At 51.1% G+C, this 17,728-nt stretch overlaps 9 protein-coding genes across 9 annotated transcripts; 3 read left to right on the top strand and 6 right to left on the bottom strand.

Annotated features, from left to right (window-relative positions):
• Positions 1 to 306: 306 nt before the first annotated feature.
• On the bottom strand, positions 307 to 1,206 carry BO79DRAFT_212013 (seipin co-factor family protein). Its single transcript, XM_025683120.1, has one exon. The coding sequence runs from the start codon at positions 1,090 to 1,092 to the stop codon at positions 412 to 414; it is 681 nt and encodes a 226-aa protein (XP_025534109.1). The 5' UTR covers positions 1,093 to 1,206; the 3' UTR covers positions 307 to 411.
• Positions 1,207 to 1,531: 325 nt separating this feature from the next.
• BO79DRAFT_291317 (aminotriazole resistance protein) lies at positions 1,532 to 3,340 on the bottom strand (the record flags this gene model as incomplete). The annotated part of the gene is made up of 3 exons (XM_025688981.1): positions 1,532 to 2,449; positions 2,515 to 3,024; positions 3,096 to 3,340. The coding sequence occupies 3 exons, from the start codon at positions 3,338 to 3,340 to the stop codon at positions 1,585 to 1,587; spliced, it is 1,620 nt and encodes a 539-aa protein (XP_025534110.1). The 3' UTR covers positions 1,532 to 1,584.
• Positions 3,341 to 4,777: 1,437 nt separating this feature from the next.
• BO79DRAFT_241290 (WW domain-containing protein) lies at positions 4,778 to 5,669 on the bottom strand. The gene is made up of 2 exons (XM_025685102.1): positions 5,499 to 5,669; positions 4,778 to 5,420 (listed from the first exon to the last, which is right to left on the bottom strand). Exons 1-2 carry the CDS (start codon positions 5,564 to 5,566, stop codon positions 4,886 to 4,888), a joined length of 603 nt encoding a protein of 200 aa, XP_025534111.1. The 5' UTR covers positions 5,567 to 5,669; the 3' UTR covers positions 4,778 to 4,885.
• Positions 5,670 to 6,599: 930 nt separating this feature from the next.
• Positions 6,600 to 6,845, bottom strand: BO79DRAFT_205054 (uncharacterized protein; the record flags this gene model as incomplete). The annotated part of the gene is made up of 1 exon (XM_025681828.1): positions 6,600 to 6,845. One exon carries the CDS (start codon positions 6,843 to 6,845, stop codon positions 6,600 to 6,602), a length of 246 nt encoding a protein of 81 aa, XP_025534112.1.
• A 1,404-nt stretch (positions 6,846 to 8,249) lies between these two features.
• BO79DRAFT_161283 (uncharacterized protein) lies at positions 8,250 to 8,777 on the top strand (the record flags this gene model as incomplete). Its single annotated transcript, XM_025679014.1, has 1 exon — positions 8,250 to 8,777. The coding sequence occupies one exon, from the start codon at positions 8,250 to 8,252 to the stop codon at positions 8,775 to 8,777; it is 528 nt and encodes a 175-aa protein (XP_025534113.1).
• A 404-nt stretch (positions 8,778 to 9,181) lies between these two features.
• Positions 9,182 to 10,312, bottom strand: BO79DRAFT_205056 (Kelch repeat protein; the record flags this gene model as incomplete). Its single annotated transcript, XM_025681829.1, has 2 exons — positions 10,114 to 10,312; positions 9,182 to 10,044 (listed from the first exon to the last, which is right to left on the bottom strand). Exons 1-2 carry the CDS (start codon positions 10,271 to 10,273, stop codon positions 9,182 to 9,184), a joined length of 1,023 nt encoding a protein of 340 aa, XP_025534114.1. The 5' UTR covers positions 10,274 to 10,312.
• A 198-nt stretch (positions 10,313 to 10,510) lies between these two features.
• BO79DRAFT_241293 (Zn(II)2Cys6 transcription factor domain-containing protein) lies at positions 10,511 to 12,633 on the bottom strand (the record flags this gene model as incomplete). The annotated part of the gene is made up of 3 exons (XM_025685103.1): positions 10,511 to 12,178; positions 12,236 to 12,316; positions 12,616 to 12,633. The coding sequence occupies 3 exons, from the start codon at positions 12,631 to 12,633 to the stop codon at positions 10,511 to 10,513; spliced, it is 1,767 nt and encodes a 588-aa protein (XP_025534115.1).
• A 743-nt stretch (positions 12,634 to 13,376) lies between these two features.
• BO79DRAFT_260358 (EthD domain-containing protein) lies at positions 13,377 to 13,838 on the top strand (the record flags this gene model as incomplete). Its single annotated transcript, XM_025686403.1, has 3 exons — positions 13,377 to 13,450; positions 13,532 to 13,604; positions 13,674 to 13,838. 3 exons carry the CDS (start codon positions 13,377 to 13,379, stop codon positions 13,836 to 13,838), a joined length of 312 nt encoding a protein of 103 aa, XP_025534116.1.
• A 1,564-nt stretch (positions 13,839 to 15,402) lies between these two features.
• On the top strand, positions 15,403 to 17,043 carry BO79DRAFT_212016 (cytochrome P450). Its single transcript, XM_025683121.1, has 2 exons — positions 15,403 to 16,496; positions 16,603 to 17,043. The coding sequence occupies exons 1-2, from the start codon at positions 15,441 to 15,443 to the stop codon at positions 16,957 to 16,959; spliced, it is 1,413 nt and encodes a 470-aa protein (XP_025534117.1). The 5' UTR covers positions 15,403 to 15,440; the 3' UTR covers positions 16,960 to 17,043.
• Positions 17,044 to 17,728: the final 685 nt, after the last annotated feature.

The following is a 17,728-nucleotide window of genomic DNA, read 5'->3' on the forward strand; positions in this document are numbered from 1 at the left end:
AAAAAAAAAAAAAAAAAAAAAAAAAAAAGAAAGAAAAATTTGACCGCAGTAGCCGAGATTGTGTGTGTCAGCGGAATTGCTTCGGAGATTCTGAGCTAGACAGGAACAACTCATTACTAACATTCATTATAACAACTTGATAGTAGTACTGCTCACTTAGTAGTCAAAGACTCAGATGTTTATTTACTACAATCATATCGCATATACTACTATTTGATGCAGTCAACGGCTACGAATGTGCACTTCAAGTGTACATCCCGAACGAGCTACTGCTTCAAATATATATATACAATCTGAATAGAACTAACCGACTATAGTAGATACAAGAAGAACTGACAAATTCGAGCATTAAGATAATCATCAATCATTAACCATCAATGAAATGAAGGACCATCAGCATCACTAATCACCTTACTGTGCTTTCTTCTCTTGGGTTCCATCCTGTCCTTCTGCCGACTGCTGATCCTGACCCTCCGGCGATGGCATACGCGATAACCAGAACCGAGAGATCAACCCGCCCAGGTATTTTTCATCGATCCACTTGACGAGGCCGTACAGCAACCAACCCCAACCCCACAGTGACACGCCCATCATGCTAGCCACCAGGAGCACCGGCCCCAAGATGAGAACCGACAGTACCGCCCAGAGAAGAATGGCGACCGCAGCGAAGACAAAGACCCCCGCGAGAAAGACGAGTAAGGGCACGCCGCAGCAGATGGCCTGGCAGATGAGAAAGGTGGTGCTGGCGGGACGGCGCGCGGCCTCATCGTACAGCCAGGCCTGGCGTGGTGCTGGTAGGATCCAGGAGAGTAGCCCGGCGAGATGGGCCTCGAAGCGATCGAGCAGTCGGGGCAAGGACTGGCGACACCACTGCTGGAGAGGCGCCAGCACGGGTCCGTTGTTGGTGTCGTCGCGCTGTGCATCATGGATGTGATCCGAATCACCAGGAAATTCACCGGGGAGGACCGAGTCGGACAAGTGAGTGGCAGTTTGCGTGGTGGTGTCCTGGGTTTGCTGGACGGTGGATTTGAGGTCATTGGTCAACTTGGGCGGACGGCCAGCCAGGTTGCCGGTCGCGGAACTGAGAGACATGGCGGGAGATGTGGGAGATGGCGGAACGAGAGCCAGCAGGTCAGGGAGAAGGGAAGGTTAGATGAAATGAAATTGTCGAGAGAATCAAAAGAGGAAGCGAGATTGCAAAGGGAGATTTCGAGGACAGATAGTTTCATCTGGAAGGGGAGTAGGAAGAGTAGCGAAGCAATGACGTATAGGGCGGGGGAATCCAGGGTTGCCCTGACGGATGGACTGACACAACCAACTGACAGTCATCGCTGTAGAACTCTAAATTGTCTCCAAATGGTATCTGGTACCTATTAATCTACTGCTTCTCATACCATCTTTTCTCCCTCCATTAGGACAAGGCTCCCCTTCGTCTGTGACGTCATTACCCTCCTGCAGCACATCCTTGGGGATAGTTGGTACCTAACACAATCCTAGGGAATCACAATAAGCATGTGTGGCATAATGGGCTGGATTTTCATCTATACGGGATACAAGGCACATGAGGTACCCCCTATCTTTTGCCTATACTGTAGAACCTATATGTTCATCCTCGATCGCTTCCTGCTTGGTCCTGCGTCGCCCACACCAACTGCTTCGCTTCCCCACCGCCGCCTGCGCCTTGTCATCCCCACCATGTCCCTGTCTTCCGATACGTAGAAAGGCACACAAGGGAATACCGATGGCCGATATTCCAGCACAGTAGAGCAAGGTGGCACTGTACGGGGCGATTGCATCCCCGGCAAAGTACCCATGGCTGGTGGGCCCGCCCGCCTCGACGGCATCGAAGATGGCCGTGCTGATGCCCATTCCGATCGTCACGCACAGCTTGGTCACCGTCTGCAAGATACCACCAGCAATACTCTGCTGGTCGGCTGGCAATGCGCTCATTACATACATGTTTGCGACGCAGAATTGAAAATCCGCCCCCACCACCGCCAGCAGCAATCCCGGGAAGATAAATGCCCAGTAGCTGCTGCTCGAATGCTGCAGTCCCATGAGCAGAAAGGCCCCCGTGTATGCCGTGGCCCCAATCGTCATGAGCAGCGTGTTGGACACCCGATGCATGATGAGCCCCGCCACAATGTTGACCAGGATGCCGCCAATCGCCATGGGGAGCAGGTGCACGGCCACCATGAGGGCGGAGTAGTGCCGGAGTTCCTGCAGAAACAGCGAGATCCAGAAGGTCATGATGGGGAAGGCTAGGAAGCCCAGCAGCAGAATCGTGATGACCAAGGAGAAGTCCCGGTCGCGCCAGATGAACATGGGCACTAAGGGGTATTCATACCAACGCTCCCAGAAGACGAAGCCAACTATGAACAGCGCGCCCAGGATGAGCAGTACGAGCACGTATGGTGTTTTCCACCCAGAAGGGGCATCCGAGCCAAGACTAGAACCGATTCCACTGTCAGTCTTGAAAGATGAGGATATGATGAGGACAGTCAGGTAACGCACCTCAAGGCGCCAGAAAACATGCCAATCCCGGCGATGGTCAGAATGGTCCCGACGACGTCGAATTTCTTTAGAGCGAGAAGGGACAGAGGTTCCTTGGCCCCATGGTCCGTCGGCACCACCCAGACTGCGACCGCCACAACCACGACGTAAATGATCGCCAACAAGAAGAAGCTCGCTCGCCAGTTGAACAGCTGGGTCGCGATACCCGAGAAGATGGTCCCAAATACGAAGCCCAAAGGATTGCCGGCGCTGAAACAGGCAAACACCCGATTCTTGCGCTTGGACGGGCGCGGGTAGAGGTTGGCCAGCATCCCCTGCGCCGGCGGAATCGAGGCAGCCGACATCAGACCCATCACACCGTTCAACACGTCCAGTTGCAGGGGCTTCTGGGAAAATCCGGCACCCAGAGCGAACACAGCATAGAAGATGAGGCTGCCGAGAAAGAGGGTCTTGCGGCCAAACAGGTCTGCCAGGCGGCCGAAGCAGAGGAGAAAGGAGCCACAGGCGAGCCTAGAGATTGCTCATCATTAGATACACGGATAGGCGAAGGGACATAGGGGAGGAAATGAGGGATGGCGCACGAGGAGGAACCGGCCAGCCAGGTGAGTTCAGCGGTGGTCATGCCCAGATCTGTTTGCACTTGCGCGGTGAGGACGGTGACACTGCCGGTCAGGAGCGAGGACATGGCAATGGCCATGGTGGCCACGGCGACAAAGAGGATCTCCTGAACGGTGGAGGAAAAGACCGCGGGACGAGCCTCATCGTTGAGTGGTGGTTCGTGGAGTGCCGTGGTAGAGGATGGGTCCTTCTCCTGCTCGCTGGACATGTTGGACTCCATTTCCCCCATATTCGCCATTGAGAGCGATGGCGCGAAGGGTTGAGGGAAGACCGTCGAAGAAGTAAGTAGCCGTCCGAGGATAGCTGACGGTGGGAGGGGGGAAATTGAAAAGAGGAAGGCGTAATTGGTGCCACCTTTGGTGCCACCCCAAGAACCAGTGAAGAAAGAGAAAGGTATAGACAGCAATTTAATTATTCACTAAACAAAATCCCAGTAAACTAGTTAACTAGACTAGTTAACTAGTCGCTTCTCACGCGGCTTACGAAAGACGCGGGGAATTTCCGCAGCGAGATCGGCAAACCCGCCAACTGGTTCAACTCTGCTTGGTTGACACCGCCAGTTGAGAAAGACTGAGGTCAAGGCTGATCGCTTGTCCAAAGTAGTGAGAACTTTGTAGACTTGGAGAGCATAAGATGGCATCAATGTATAATTGTAATTCTCTTGGTCTGCTAATCCTCCAAAGATGCACCAGCACCAACAAGCCGGGGTGTCGGTCAGATCATCGTGTATCGGGGCTAGAAAAGCCAAGGAGGGCCGGAAACCGAGACCCGTAAGCTCCAGTCAAGCTGCAGGTCTTGTCCGGGAATACCAGCAATCACAACACGAGGATCACTTACAACTTACTGGTCTGCCACTGGGGATACCCGGGTGTCGAAGAGGTGAATTGAGTGGTTGTTGTGTTCCGATTCTTGCCCACCCTAGGTCTACTAAGTACAATACGGGGATGGTTGGTGGGATTCTACCACTCACTGGCTTTCTTTTCCGATCGGAGTCCAACTTGTTCAACCATGAGATAAATCGCTGAGGCCTTCTGCAGGAGAAAAGGATGGTGGACTCAAGTCACAAATGAGTCACCAAGCAACATGAAGAATCTATCATTACACCCTTTGGTCTAATATGATAGACATGTCGGGTGGGGTCTTTCGGTCCAGCTGGCATCCAGCGGACATTAACAGTGATCTTTTGCGTCTTGTGGGGTGTGGGGACCCTATGTTCCCATCGGAATTAATATGCCTCTGAGAGATTCAAAGTTATTTAAAGTTTCATCCACAGGTGGACCCGGGCACCGTCTACCAGACGTCCCTTGGATCGGGGTTTAGCCCACTGCGGGGGGCATACCCTTCCCCTCCCCTGTTTATTGGTATGCACGGACAATCCATGGCAATAATACCCAGAGGAAGAAATGGATTTTGTCCCGCTCTCCCAATATGTAAACCGGGACGAACTTTGCTGGGTATGACAGCATCTTGGCTGCCACTGCCTGCAGTGAGTATTTAATGGGGTTCTAGATTACGCTGTCAACCCACCAAGGGAGGAGAGAAAAAAAAATGAATTGTATCTTCCACCCCTCAACGCAGTGTACGAATACACCCACTTTTCCATCTTAAATCAATCGAAAGCTTAATATCCACCGATATAGTGGCTGAAGGAGTCTGTATTGAAGTCTATTGGGTATCGAGTTGGCATAAACATCTCTCCTACAACGCATCATGTCGTCGTCGCGAAAATAACCACAATCAAGCATTAGAAGGTTTAAAAACCTCCTCCAAAGTCGTCAAAGTCCGGTCCTGGCGGTGGTGGACCATCAAAATCATCCTCCAACGCCTCGATGCCTTCTCCGAGCAGAAATCCTCCCAGCAATCCTCCGCCCACTCCTAGGGCAGCAGCCCCCATCTTGCCCATGCCTTTCTTCTGCTTCTGATTGCGCGGGGCTTGGGCTTGATCGGGGCCGTTCTGGTAGGCATTGGGATACTGATTGGGGTAGGCAGGTTGCGGGGGATACGCAGGGTTATAGCCGTAGCCATTGTACCCGTACTGGGGCTGCGGGTAGCCATAGGGCCCTTCCCCTCGATTCGGCACATAGTTGGACTGCGACGCAGGTCGCGGGGAGACGTAGTAGGAGGCATCCGGACGATCCCGAGCTCGTGGATCAGGATCTTGTCGATCACGCGTGGTGGCCTCGTAACTGGGCGGGGGACCCTGGGGAGGAGGAGCCGCGCCATCAGGCTGGGCTGGCCGGTCTGGCCGTTCCCATTGCGAGCGTCCGGTGTGAAGATTGACATAGTACCTAAACGGTAACAGGGCCATTAGTACGGGAAGTGTTGAGTGGAAAAAGAAAAACAAAAACATCACGGTAGGTGCTTACCATTCCTGATATCGGTCATCAAATTCGGCTTTCCAGCCCTCGGGAACGATAGGAGCAGGTGGAGGCATTCTTGACGCCTTATGAGTTGGGATAACTTCGGGGAATATTTTGATGAAATGAACGTAAGCACTGAAGTAAGTACTACTGGTCTATGTTGTGATTGAGAATAAAAGATGACAGACGGGACATACCGAGTGGATCTATATCTTCCTTTAAATAAGGCATCGGATATGGCGGGCCGAGTTGGCCGGCAAAGTATTTAGGCGCCTGCGCCACTTGACATCATCCCGAACACCGCAGAGACTTGTCTATACCATGCTGAACAACTGGGGAACCACACTGTTGATGGTGAGAGCATCCAACGCATCCTGTTTCATATTCAGCCGGCCGAAAGTCCTGCCGGAGGCGGTGCAGCTAGTCAACGTGGCAACGAATCCCAGGGAGCCTTCCAGTGAATTTCCGAGCCACAAGGAACCCATCCCGTCGCGATAGCTTCAGTCTGATCCGATTATTCCTGAGAACTTCCTCCCAGCCTTGAAGTATTACCTCTGAAGAGATTCACAATTAGTATGTCGCTGTCGGTGTGTTGGCGGCGCAACTTACATTAGTCCAAGTAATGTCCTCGACTATGGCGGACTATCATCACCTCTATGCATACGCCGGATTGTTTCCCCATTACATTTCCTGGATAGATCCCAGCATCTGGCCCTGTATAGGTGATAATAGCTCAACCATGGTGTATACCTCGGAATTGGGTTATCTAGTTGGCGATTGGTAGGTTCTTGAGGCCTGACGAACGGGAGTATCCACTGGGTTCCGGCTTCTCCGTGCGAACAGGCAGTTATATTCTTCCGGCGGCGATGTTTACGGCGTACATTAGTGGGTTCATATTTCTTGTAAACCTATCTCTTGATTTTACTCTACACTATTGTTCTCCCTCCAGTGCAAATCAGCAGCCATACACGTCGTCCGGAGCTTGGAAGCCCCTCGGAGTCTAGTATAGGTTGTCATATATCCACGAATAAGGAAACATGGCAGAAAATGAACGTCAATACCAGCCTCCGGTCAGATTTGAAAGCTTATGTGAGGTGAGACAGTCGACTAACAGCCTCTAGCCTGGTCCTCCACCAAATTTCTACGCGGGCCCTCCTCCCCAAATGCCCCAACCAGCTGCAACCTATGGATACCCTCAAGGGCCGGCTTATCCACCACAAGGCCCACCACCACAGTCGATGCAATATCCAGCCCCGATGGCGGCTCAACAAGTCCCCCCAGGACGTATACAGCAGAGTAACCAAGCGTCAGGAGAAGAGGAATGTTGCACAGGCCTTCTTTCGGCCTTTGCATGTTGTTGCTGTCTCGATCTGCTGTTATGATTAGTATGCTTTCTTCGGGGGGAATATAGTGGGAGTTATTGTGAACCGCTCAACTCACCGAATGGGCGAATATGTCACTTTTATATAATACGGTCGCTGCACATATGCTAGAGGATGAATTATATAGGATAGACAATTAATCTTATTCACAAGTATGAGTCTCTGCCTATGCTCTCGAACTAAGACTTTCTCAGACCCTGTTCGCTATTCTGGTCAAGAAAAGTCGAGTTTGGAGTAAACCCCGACTACCCTGCCACAGGTACGTTTGCACCTGATTCTACGAATATAGCAAATAACCTTGAACGGCAAAATGCCGTACGACTTAACATTATCTGCCCGGGGAAGAAATCCGAATGGTCGTACGAGGTACAGATTGGTTGATTTCATTGACCCTCATTTTCAGCTACTCGACGGGCCACCTTGGCTAATTTCGTGGGGATCAGCATGGCCGACGGAGTCCGGTTCTCAGACGTCTCTCCATATAAGCGGGTGGATTCAATTTGCTGACCTAGTATGCAGGTAGACCCACAAGTAATATCATTCTACCCATAGTATCTTCTTTCAGCTGAGGCACAGTTACTGGCCCGCCAAAACAATAAGCATTTTTGGTTCATGATGGGATAATCTAGGCGGGCATTTATCTACGCCATGTGCGATCTCCTCGCCAATGCTACGTGGTCACTCGTGGGATCCACTTCCAAGACAGGAGTTCACCGAAATATTTCATCTAAAATAGATGATATATCACCGATGTTTTAATTTACATGCAGGGTTTGCCTAGTATTTAGTTCCTACATGAGCGCGGAGCTACCAAGATGCATCTCTACTGGGCAGGTGTCTTCCTATCGCTGGAACCCTTGGACCCCTACATTAGCGGCAGAGCGTTTTGTGGTGAGGTATTTTGACAAAACGTCTTTCATTTCTGATAGGGTAGGTTTCAAAATAATATAGCCTAACAAATAGCCTGAGTTGAGAGTCCCAGCATGCTCTCTACCATTGGGTGCCTTGTTCGTTGGACCAGGAGCTCACAGGTGATCATGTGTGAGGGATTCTGTGGGGTTGCCATTTAATTTCTATCAGCTTTATCATTCCCCCTAAGGCGATCCATAGCATGAGAAGGATATATGTTCGACCCACTTGTCCGAGGGTGATTGACCGATATACCAGCAACCACTCCGTCAATATTTTGAGACTTTGATTTTGTACTGAAATACCCAACGACCGTGAGAACTTGAATTGCACTCATTGAAAGTGCCACAAGTTTCAGATTTTCGGCGACGGTAAGAAATTACAACACTGCCCAAGTAAAGCGTATGAAAGATTGAGAATTTGAAACAAGAGATTTGTTCTGGGCCCGGCCACCCAACCCTGCGCAATGGTTGAACCCATTTCTGTCGAGCAGATCCCAATCTCGTCCAAGAGAAATTCCAGGATGTCAAAGACGAAGACCCTACTTTACAACATTTTCATCACTATTCTGTCCCTCTGCGCTGTAGTGGCACTCATCGTCGCCTCGATCGCAATGAAAAAGACACAAAAGCTTGAGAATTTCAAGTCTTCGCTCTTTATCAGTGACCTGGAGCGCATTTTCAATAGCACAGCCTATGCTATTGCAAACAGTGGACCAGATGCACCGGCATGCAGTAGCCTTACTGCGGAAACTATCACCGGCCAAACGACACTACCGGGTGATTGTGTGTCTGTGAAAGAGAGCTTTGATATGTGGGTGACCAGGCTGGCAGATAACTGTGCTCCATATCTTTTCGCCGAGGAGAACTGTACCGGTGCTTTTAGAGAGTTTGAGAAGTTGGCTACCCCTGCCTGTATCGTTGCAGCAGGAGGAGGCCGGTTGAGCGGGCAGGAGGGGAACTTTTACAGGAGCTTTCAGATATCATGTACCTAGAGATCGGCCCCGTGAACCTGCAAGTTATAGGAAGGGAAGTGAGAAGTACTGTCATCTGGCATAGATCGTTCGCTAAAACACTACAAAGGTAAACTTGATGGGGTCGAGAATTATGCGTTCTACTGTGCTGACTGAGCCAGTTGCAGCCAGAACCTTGTTGTAAGGCCTCTCCTTTTGAGGATGCTGTCAAGATATCTTCATGAGATGATTTGGATGGTCTGCAGTTTGAGTTCTCATGTTACATAGTGTAGCCATCCAATCATTGACTGTTATTCTCCTACCAGCCTGTTTCATCCAGACATGCTTTCGCACTCAGAATCATTAAATATAAGTCCAAGTGAAGATACAACCGCAATGTAGTATAAATTAGACCTACAATAGTCCATTGCCTAACAACAGCAGGACTAGACAAAATCTAGTCGCCACACATCATCCAACCGCTCATTTGACTCAGCAAGTCCACCGTGAATTACTATGCTTCCAGGATTGGCATCTGCTTTAGGGCTGATGACGTCCGCATCAAACCAGCCACGCGCCGGAGGTCTGTTTGGCTCCGCAATATCCACCTGTGCCCACCGCTGAGATTGGAGATCAAACGCCCATATATCCGCCAGCATCTTTCCGGCACCCTGGTGTCCCAGGCTACTGGGATCATGCTCGCCAAACATTGTTACCAGTGACTGCCTCCCACCAATCATCGTGGCGAGCAAGCAGCCCACGCTTCGCGGACTAGGCCCGGAGATTCCATCCGATGCATAAGTGTAACTGGTCCACTCGTTCGTCTGTACATTGTACACGTCTAGGGATCCGCCTTGCTCCCTGGTCCCGTCAAAGCCGTTCATCCGGTAGATTCGCTGATCAGCGTACGCGATCGACGCGCCGCCTCGTTCCGGGCCGGGTGCCGGGGGCAACTCCAGCCATTGCCGAGAATGGATGTTGAAGGCCCAAAGGTCGCGTAGACGACCACTGGATGGGCAGCCACCGTGCAGATAGATGGTGTCCGTGCCGTTATTGGTGAGCGTGTGGTAGCTGCGGCCCACAGGGTATTGCGAGTTCGAGGTTGCAGGGGCCAATTGGGACCAGTTGTTCTGGGTCGGATCAAAGACCCAGAAGGTGCCAGATTCCTCGATCGGGGCCATGGCGATACCGCCCCGACCAGAGAAGATGTAGAGTCTCCCAGCAAGCGCGGTCGAGGCGGAACCTACGCGGGGTTGGGGGTAACTGGCAGACGGGGGAGTTTGTATGACATTGCGGTTGCTGGATGTTGCTAGTCTGTATTAACCCCGAGCATTGTTTGAATGACTCCTGACGAGAGGAGGGAGAATGGGGGACTTACAAGCGTCCAAAGACAAACGGTACACCGCAGAATCAACTGGTTCTCGCGGCCGCAGCTCTCCGCCATAGATATATGCATTGCTGGCCAGGATTGCGAGAGTCTGGGATGATCTCTTAATAGAGACATCGGACAGGAGTTTGGTCCAAACAGCACGTGGCATGGCGAGAAGATGTCTGTGAGTTTAAAAAGAGGGGATAGGTGATGAGTGAATGGGACTCGAAATCTTGATGGTCAACCCGCTGCCTTTATAACCACGACCGTACCGAGTAGTATTATGGAAACATGGATAACATGGAAACATGACCAGCAATGCGGGAAGTACGCAGGGTGTGTCCACTCTCCCCGCGTAACGGTGTTACCGCGTATAATTTGACCCGATTGGGATTAGCTCCCTTGCTCAAGGGAGAAGAATCTTGTTCATCCACGCAGTGTGATCCGGATCATGTCCGCATATCACCATCTCCATTGGATGGTTGAGGTCGAGGAGTCTCACTTTCGGGATATCCTCTGGCACGGCGGGCATCACGAGGGTCACAGTTTGCCCCCGGGACCAATAGTCCGCCACCAGAGAGATGATCCGCTTCGCGAGGTGAGTGGGATAGTGCGAGTGCTCGAAGCCTCGAGTCTTCCTCTCAATGTTCGGCCACGCAACGTCCAGAATAAAGTGAAACAAGCTATCGGACCGCCAGAGAACGACCAATTGGAGGAAAGTTTCGGTCAGACTAAAGGTGTAGACATCGGCCGTACCTACTGCAGAAAAATCTAAGGTGCTCACAATGTGGCAAAAGTTCTGTGCCAGACGAGGAAGCGCAGTCGCGGCAGAGTGCTGCTCCAACGCAAAATCAGGTGCATACACTGCGTAGGCTTCCTCAAAGATCATCTCGCAAAGTATCTCATACAGGGTATTCATCGCATATCGATGAGTTGCAAGGCTCCATTCTGGAGACACAATATCACGATGGTTGTCTGCCTGGCGACTGACAGGCGATCGTTCCGTGTGCCGGAGAGATTTCCACACAGATAACCGTTCCTTTTGCACCTGCAACAGCCCCAGTAGGTGCGAGCCACGCACAAAGCCTTTCTGGGCCTCGGAAAGCTCCTCGAGGACAAAGGGTCTGCCTAACATTTGGGTCAGGAGACCGTGCGCGAGACCACCAACCTCTCTTGATGACTCGGGAATCCGGTAATGGTAGGCAACACAGCGGAACACTAGTAGTCGCGAGCGGATCTCCATAGATTTGATAAGAATGTCGTAGATCAGGTCATCCATGCTCATCCCCAAAACGGTGCCAAGATATAATTGGTCCGTGGCGTCTGGAAAACAACTTGGACTGAACGAACTTCTGCCCTCTCCCTCCAGAAGCAGTGATGGTGGTTTAGACAGACGATGAGAAACACATAAGCGATGCCACATTTGCAGGGCCTCCATACCCCCCCGGGACCGCATGATGTACTCCCTATTCCGAGAGATAAATTCAACAGTATCCCACACCGCCGACCGAAAGCGTTGGTGGTTGGTCGACGCGTGATGGTAGTATGCCAGAAGAATTTGTGTTACAAGAACAGCAGGGGCGTCATCCAAGAGCTCTTTCATGTCCGCCATGCGGCAGAGTTGTAATGCGCGATCATGATAGTCCCGTGCTTTGGCGTGATGCAATTTATTGACCAGTGGACTGAACCAGGACTGACGATGGCTTCCCACGAGGATACGGCTCTGTACTTGTGCGTCCAACATCGAGAGATTGGATGCGGAGATGCACAAGGCCGCAGCTCGGAGGTATGGGGAGTGGAATGTTGTGTCTGCAGATGGAAAAGGGGAAGCGGGGAGGAGATGTCGCACATGCCTCTGGAAGTGGCTTATGTAGCACGTCTCAAGATTATCCCCACAGTCCAGAGCTCTGGCGATTCTTGGGGTAAGAGGAGCTGACCGGGATCCCACTGCCAGAGCGGTCGGCTGTCGTTGCAAGTTCGTCGGAGTGATGTGATGGAAGCTGTAGTCAATGCCATAGATACATTCCAAGGATAGCCGGGCGCAAGCTCGGCAACGCGGTCTTGATTCATCGCACTGTCGGGATAGTGAGCAGGATTACTCCGATTACTTATACCCCTGGAGACAACTGACCTTTTTGCCTCGCCGTCGACAAGGCTTGCAGCCTGAATGTTTTCTTGTGATTCGCGGCCGATTGCTCGTGTCCTCCATGCCCTGATCTCGTAAAGGCATATGTGGATATGAATTGCGATCGGAGGTTATTGAGGGAAGAATTGAGTGTTTGCTCCGAGCCGGTTTCGGAGACCGAGTTGGTTACGCCCGTTACCATTTCCGTTACGTTTATTACACCCCCCCAATCTTCTCGATTACCGCGGTTTTTAAGTATGCCACCGAGATTCGTCCTGTGCATGGCCATCCAACGGTACTTGTCAATAATACCGGTGTGCTGAGGATGAGATGGTACTCAATCCGTCGGCCAACTTTTGTAGTAGTGGGTGGCAGCTCTTCCAAACTTTATCACAGGAAGTCATAGTATGGAACAGTGCATAGAAGTAGTGATAATTTTTTTTCCTCAGACTCTCAAGCGTTCGAGGCCTTATGAGGCCATGTCCTATCAGACAAGGACTCCTAACAAAAGCCCTGATCCGCGTGGATGTTATCGTCGTCATGGCCAAAACAAGAGAACATTCCAAGATTTTCTCATGAGAGGACCGTGATTGGGAAATGTACAAGAATCGCCATTATATCTACGTCGCACGGTGCCTTTACAGAGGGGCTGGATCATAGTAGATCTCGCCGCAATACTTTCCACACTGTCGCTTAGCCCTGACTCCACCTAAACAGCACTAGCCTGGGGTGGAGAGGCGGAGTTGGTCCGCGGAGAGTGCAATGTTCCTGCACAAGTACGCAATGATTTATTAGTTAGGCTCCATTTGTCCTTGTCTTCCCCCCGAATCCTACAGAGCGGGACAATACTGCTAGGAATACTCTATAAGCCACGGGACGCAACCAACTCAAGAGCGAGTAACGAGATAGATTGGCTCACCATGGATATCTTTCACTTTCGGTGTTTTAGACCGTACCTATAGACACCGGCAGATGGGTAATGCGTACTATGGTACTGATTCTATCCTTGTTGGGCACCGCAAGATATAAGAGTCGCACTACCCTGACCGACAGATGCTCTCTCACAGCCCTTTCCTTTGCGCCCGTTGCTCCCACTTCTAGCACAAGGCAAACACATGTCGTTTTCTCTTTAGTTACGAAGATGACAATGACCAAGCACCTAATTCGCTTCGACAATTATGTGAAGCGGCATCCGTCTCTCACTGCGGAAGAATTTCGCCAGTAAGCTCGGCTCGAAGTCCAGCTACAAGCCATATTGGAAAGCTTGTGCTGACACTGTCGCTCTTTATCGCTTCTCATAAGCACCTGGACTGCTAGTCACGCTCCGTTGTTGAAGAATTGGTTGGCACGCCACGGCGTATACCGCTATACCCTTGTATGTTCTCCAAAGGCCCACGTCAACTCCCCAATGTTATTCCAGTACTAAATACCGTTTTTCGACCAGTTTCACACCCCACCAGTCATGGCCCAGCAGTACCTGGGCCAGGGACCCGCCGACAGCGATCAGGTAATGGCATCCTTTGACGGACACGCGGAGATTGTGTTAGAAAACTGGGAAATTCTGAGCCGCCTGCGTGCAGATCCCTACTATCAAGAGGTGCTAAATTGATCGATAAGGCGTCTGTTGTGAGAAGGGTGGGATATGAGGAGGTCTGGGTGTCAGATGGCAAGGCTGCCGACTAAACAAAAGTCGCTATCTCCTCTTCCAGACCCTTGTCTCGGGTCAATCAAATGAGTATCTTTCATGGTGTATAGGTAGTCTAGAGGATGCCATCCCATCATCCAGTATGTGATATTCCGGGATAGGTGTAGATTGTCTCACCCTAAGATGCACCCTTTAAACTTAGCTGGCATAGTACTTCGTAGTAGGCTGCCAGCCCTGAGTTCCGGCCACGTTCCCCGCCCAAACCTGGACGGCCTTCTTTAGCGCCCAACGGAACGGGCAAACGATCGGCATGAGATGAGTAGTCTCCGTGGCTCGCTTAGGAGGGCTCATTTCTGCTAGTTCCATTGGTTCAAACATAGGGAGCAGGGGTTCATGTCGCGTTAACCAATCTCGAGTGGGAGATCAGATACCATTATTATGAGAGGGGGCCGTGGACGCTGCCGGGTGGAGCCGAAAGGTTAACTCATCATCGCCAACTGCCCTGGCGGCCAAGCACCAACATGACAGGTGTTGGCTTCCTTGACTGGCACAGGACGAGGATGCTGTCCTACGGGTGTCCTTTAAGATGCCTGGCTCCAGGATGGCCTTTCATAGCAACAGGCGCAGCAGCTTGGGACTCCACAAGTAAAATCTCTACTAGAGCGTAACAATGAATTTCACGGGGATTATACATATCCTGTTAAACTATTCCTACTTCGTCGACAATATAGCTAGGGAAGTCGAATCCGATCGCGAGGCGAGTCAAGGGTTAGTTGTCGTGGCTCAGCTTGTCGACGAGGCAGTGGAGCCGCACTGTTAACAGGATTTAGGATCGCCCGCTGTGCCCTTGCCTTCCCACTTCAGCAACTCGGCCAAAAGCCCTCAAAGAGATCGGCGTTCTCTTTGTTCGAATGCACCAGGTTGTTTCCTAGCTGATGGTCGGTCCTCTAATGGTGTTAATTACTGCTGCCTGATAGACTAGATTTGAGCACGGGACAACGGATCTGCACACCGTCATCCCCCATCAATCAGCCATCATTCTTAATAGTACGGAGTAGTATTGGATGGATGATAGAGCCTCTTGGACACACAGGTCTCTCCATTCAAGCTAATGGCCACACTAAATTCTCATCCGCATAGAATGCTCCCCACGAAGGCTTGTCAATTGCTTGGGCCTCATTTGTTATTGAGCTTCAGTGGAGACACACGCCAATGCCTTCCAGATTCGACTTTTATGATTTCTGTCTGCGCGGCAGCTTATATTAAATACTATGGCAATTCCGCGATCCAGCTCTCCTGGGCCGTCTTCCCTCGCCTCTTACTCTTTGCTTCTGTTACATCCTGCGCACGATCATGGCAGCCCCTTCATCAGTTAATGCCATTCTCATCACCGCCCTACTGGTAAGACCACTCGCGCCCACTGCGGCCTCAAGGACTAGAAATTTGTTCCATTCTCTGACCCACGCCTTCTAGCTTCCCATCCTCCTGGCCCTGAAGCGGCTTTACTTCCACCCGCTATCTCGGTACAATGGACCGCTTCTCTGGGCATTAACCCGTGTGCCGTATATGCTGGCATTTCGGAATGGGAAGTTAGCGCACAAAATAAAATCGTTTCACGAGGTTTATGGCGAGACCGTCCGCGTTGCCCCGAATGAGGTGTCCTTCATCAACCCCGACACTGTCAAAGACATCTATCAGCGCCGACCGAGCGGCGGCGGTTTCAAGTCACTTCCCAAAGATCCCATCCGCCAGGCACCTCCAAGGCCAGGGCAGCCCATTAGCATCCTCGATGCGGGCGATGCTGACCACACACGACTCCGCAAGGCCTATGCGGCCGCCTTCAGCAGCCAGGCCTTAAGCGCCCAGGAGCCGCTCGTTGCCAGCTACGTCGACAAGATGATCACCCAGATGCAGTCCCAGAGCAAACTAGCTACGCAGAAGGTTGATCTACAAGAGTGGATCAGCTTCTGCACCTTTGATATCGTCTGCAAATTAAGCTTCGGCGAAGATTTCGGCTGTTTGGACAATCAACGCTACCACGAATGGGTGGGCCAACTCGTCTACTCGCTCAAAGCCAAAGTCCAGCTAGCCTCCTGCCGCTTCTATCCCTGGCTGTTTAACTACCTTGTCAAGCGGCTCCCAAAATCTGCGGGTGTGCTCATGGCCCAACACCAAGCCACAACCAAAGAGAGGGTAAAGCACCGGTTACAGCAGCTGGAAAGCGATGCCAGTACGGGAGTCAATGATGCGCCAAGGGCTATTAGGCCGGATTTCCTAGCACACATTGTGCAGCAGCAATCCCGCCGGGAAATCTCCGAAGGCGAGATGGTAGTGAACGCCGCAACTCTCATTGTTGCTGGGAGCCACACACTTCAAACCGCCATCACTGGCATTCTCTTTCACCTCCTTCGGAATCCAACAATAATGGATCGCTTGACAAGCGAGGTGCGCGGTGCATTTCCCTCTGCCGATCAGATAAACGTGTCAACCCTGCTCAGGCTGCCCGTACTAGAAGCAGCGATCAAGGAAGGCATCCGTCTCACCTCCCCCGTACCCCTGGGGTTGACTCGACTGGTTCCCATTGGGGGCCATACCATCAATGGGGAATTTTTTCCAGAGGGGGTAAGTCAATATTATCACCACCTTTCTCATTACTTGCGTGTCTGCTCTGGCCCAGAGTGGGGAAAGGAGACAATTTAGACTCATAGAAGCTAACGATAAATTACAGACCGTTGTCTCCTACATGCAATGGGCTGCCAATGTCTCCCCACAGAACTATACCGACCCTCAGGCCTTCCACCTTGAGCGCTGGCTCAACTCGCGCCCGTCGGTTTCATCTCCGCCGGATGACCCCTTCGAGAAGGACCGGCGACATGCTACGCAGCCGTTCCTACAAGGCCCGCGGGACTGTATCGGTCAGAATTTGGCCCGCATGGAGATCGTCCTCATTCTGGGCAAAATTCTGTATCACTTTGACGTGCAGCCAGAGGGGCCACTCGGACGCTGGGAGGATCAAGAGACATATGCTGTCTGGGTCAAGACTCCACTGCCAGTGAATTTGAGAACAAGAGAGGATATGAAATGAGTGTTTCTTTTAAAAGGCATCCAAGCGAACTTTGATGTATGTCGAGGCTGCGGCATTTCCTAGAGCAAAAATAACCACCTAAATGACGCTGATCATCTGCAGTCCCTGCACTTAGGTAGACTTGGTGGTGTGATAGGGATAGTCAAAACGCGCGTGAAATAATAGGTTGAGATGACTATGTTCTCATACAATTATGGGCGATGCTCATTACGGATTTGAGCACGTTGCATTTAAGCAACAACTACGATTGGTCCGTTGGCAGTAGCAACCGATTTGCAAATTGTGACCTTATCAATAAGAACGGACACCGATACTGAGTAGCAGAGGAAACGTCCATCACTCAGCTACATCACTGGCTATTGGACAGACCAAACGTTAGATTTTCACGCTTTATCCAATAGATCATTGGAGGGGCAAGAGCAAATTGTGGGATGTGAGATATGGGTCTCAATATGTGTGTGACCAGATAGGGCCATTTGATCTTCAGTCCCTTGCGCGAAAATCGGATCATTGCAACCCAATGTTTCCTGACCGGGTATTATTACATCAGTAGTTACTGGAACCCGGGTCTTACGCGGCCAGCAGATTAGATGTAGTTACTATCATTTTCCTTGGGACCTAGTAATGCAACATCGGCCTGGAATGTTTATCAACGTCACACTTATTAGCGCTAGTCTATAAACACATATAAACAGCAAGCGCAGCATAACGTTTCTTGAAGCATCACTCACTACATTCCGTCAACTCTAAGTGGATTCTATACTTCGTA

The sequence above is a fragment of the Aspergillus costaricaensis genome, assembly GCF_003184835.1.
Source record: "Aspergillus costaricaensis CBS 115574 unplaced genomic scaffold BO79scaffold_59, whole genome shotgun sequence".
Taxonomy (NCBI): Eukaryota; Fungi; Ascomycota; class Eurotiomycetes; order Eurotiales; family Aspergillaceae; genus Aspergillus; species Aspergillus costaricensis.

Bases quoted from the DNA above. Each gene is read 5' to 3' on its own strand.
- BO79DRAFT_212013 (XM_025683120.1), bottom strand. From the start codon at position 1,092: ATGTCTCTCAGTTCCGCGACCGGCAACCTGGCTGGCCGTCCGCCCAAG.
- BO79DRAFT_241290 (XM_025685102.1), bottom strand. From the start codon at position 5,566: ATGCCTCCACCTGCTCCTATCGTTCCCGAGGGCTGGAAAGCCGAATTT. The intron at 5,421-5,498 runs GTAAGCACCTAC...GTTACCGTTTAG, and splicing joins GATGACCGATATCAGGAATG to GTACTATGTCAATCTTCACA.
- BO79DRAFT_212016 (XM_025683121.1), top strand. From the start codon at position 15,441: ATGCTGGCATTTCGGAATGGGAAGTTAGCGCACAAAATAAAATCGTTT. The intron at 16,497-16,602 runs GTAAGTCAATAT...GATAAATTACAG, and splicing joins GGGAATTTTTTCCAGAGGGG to ACCGTTGTCTCCTACATGCA.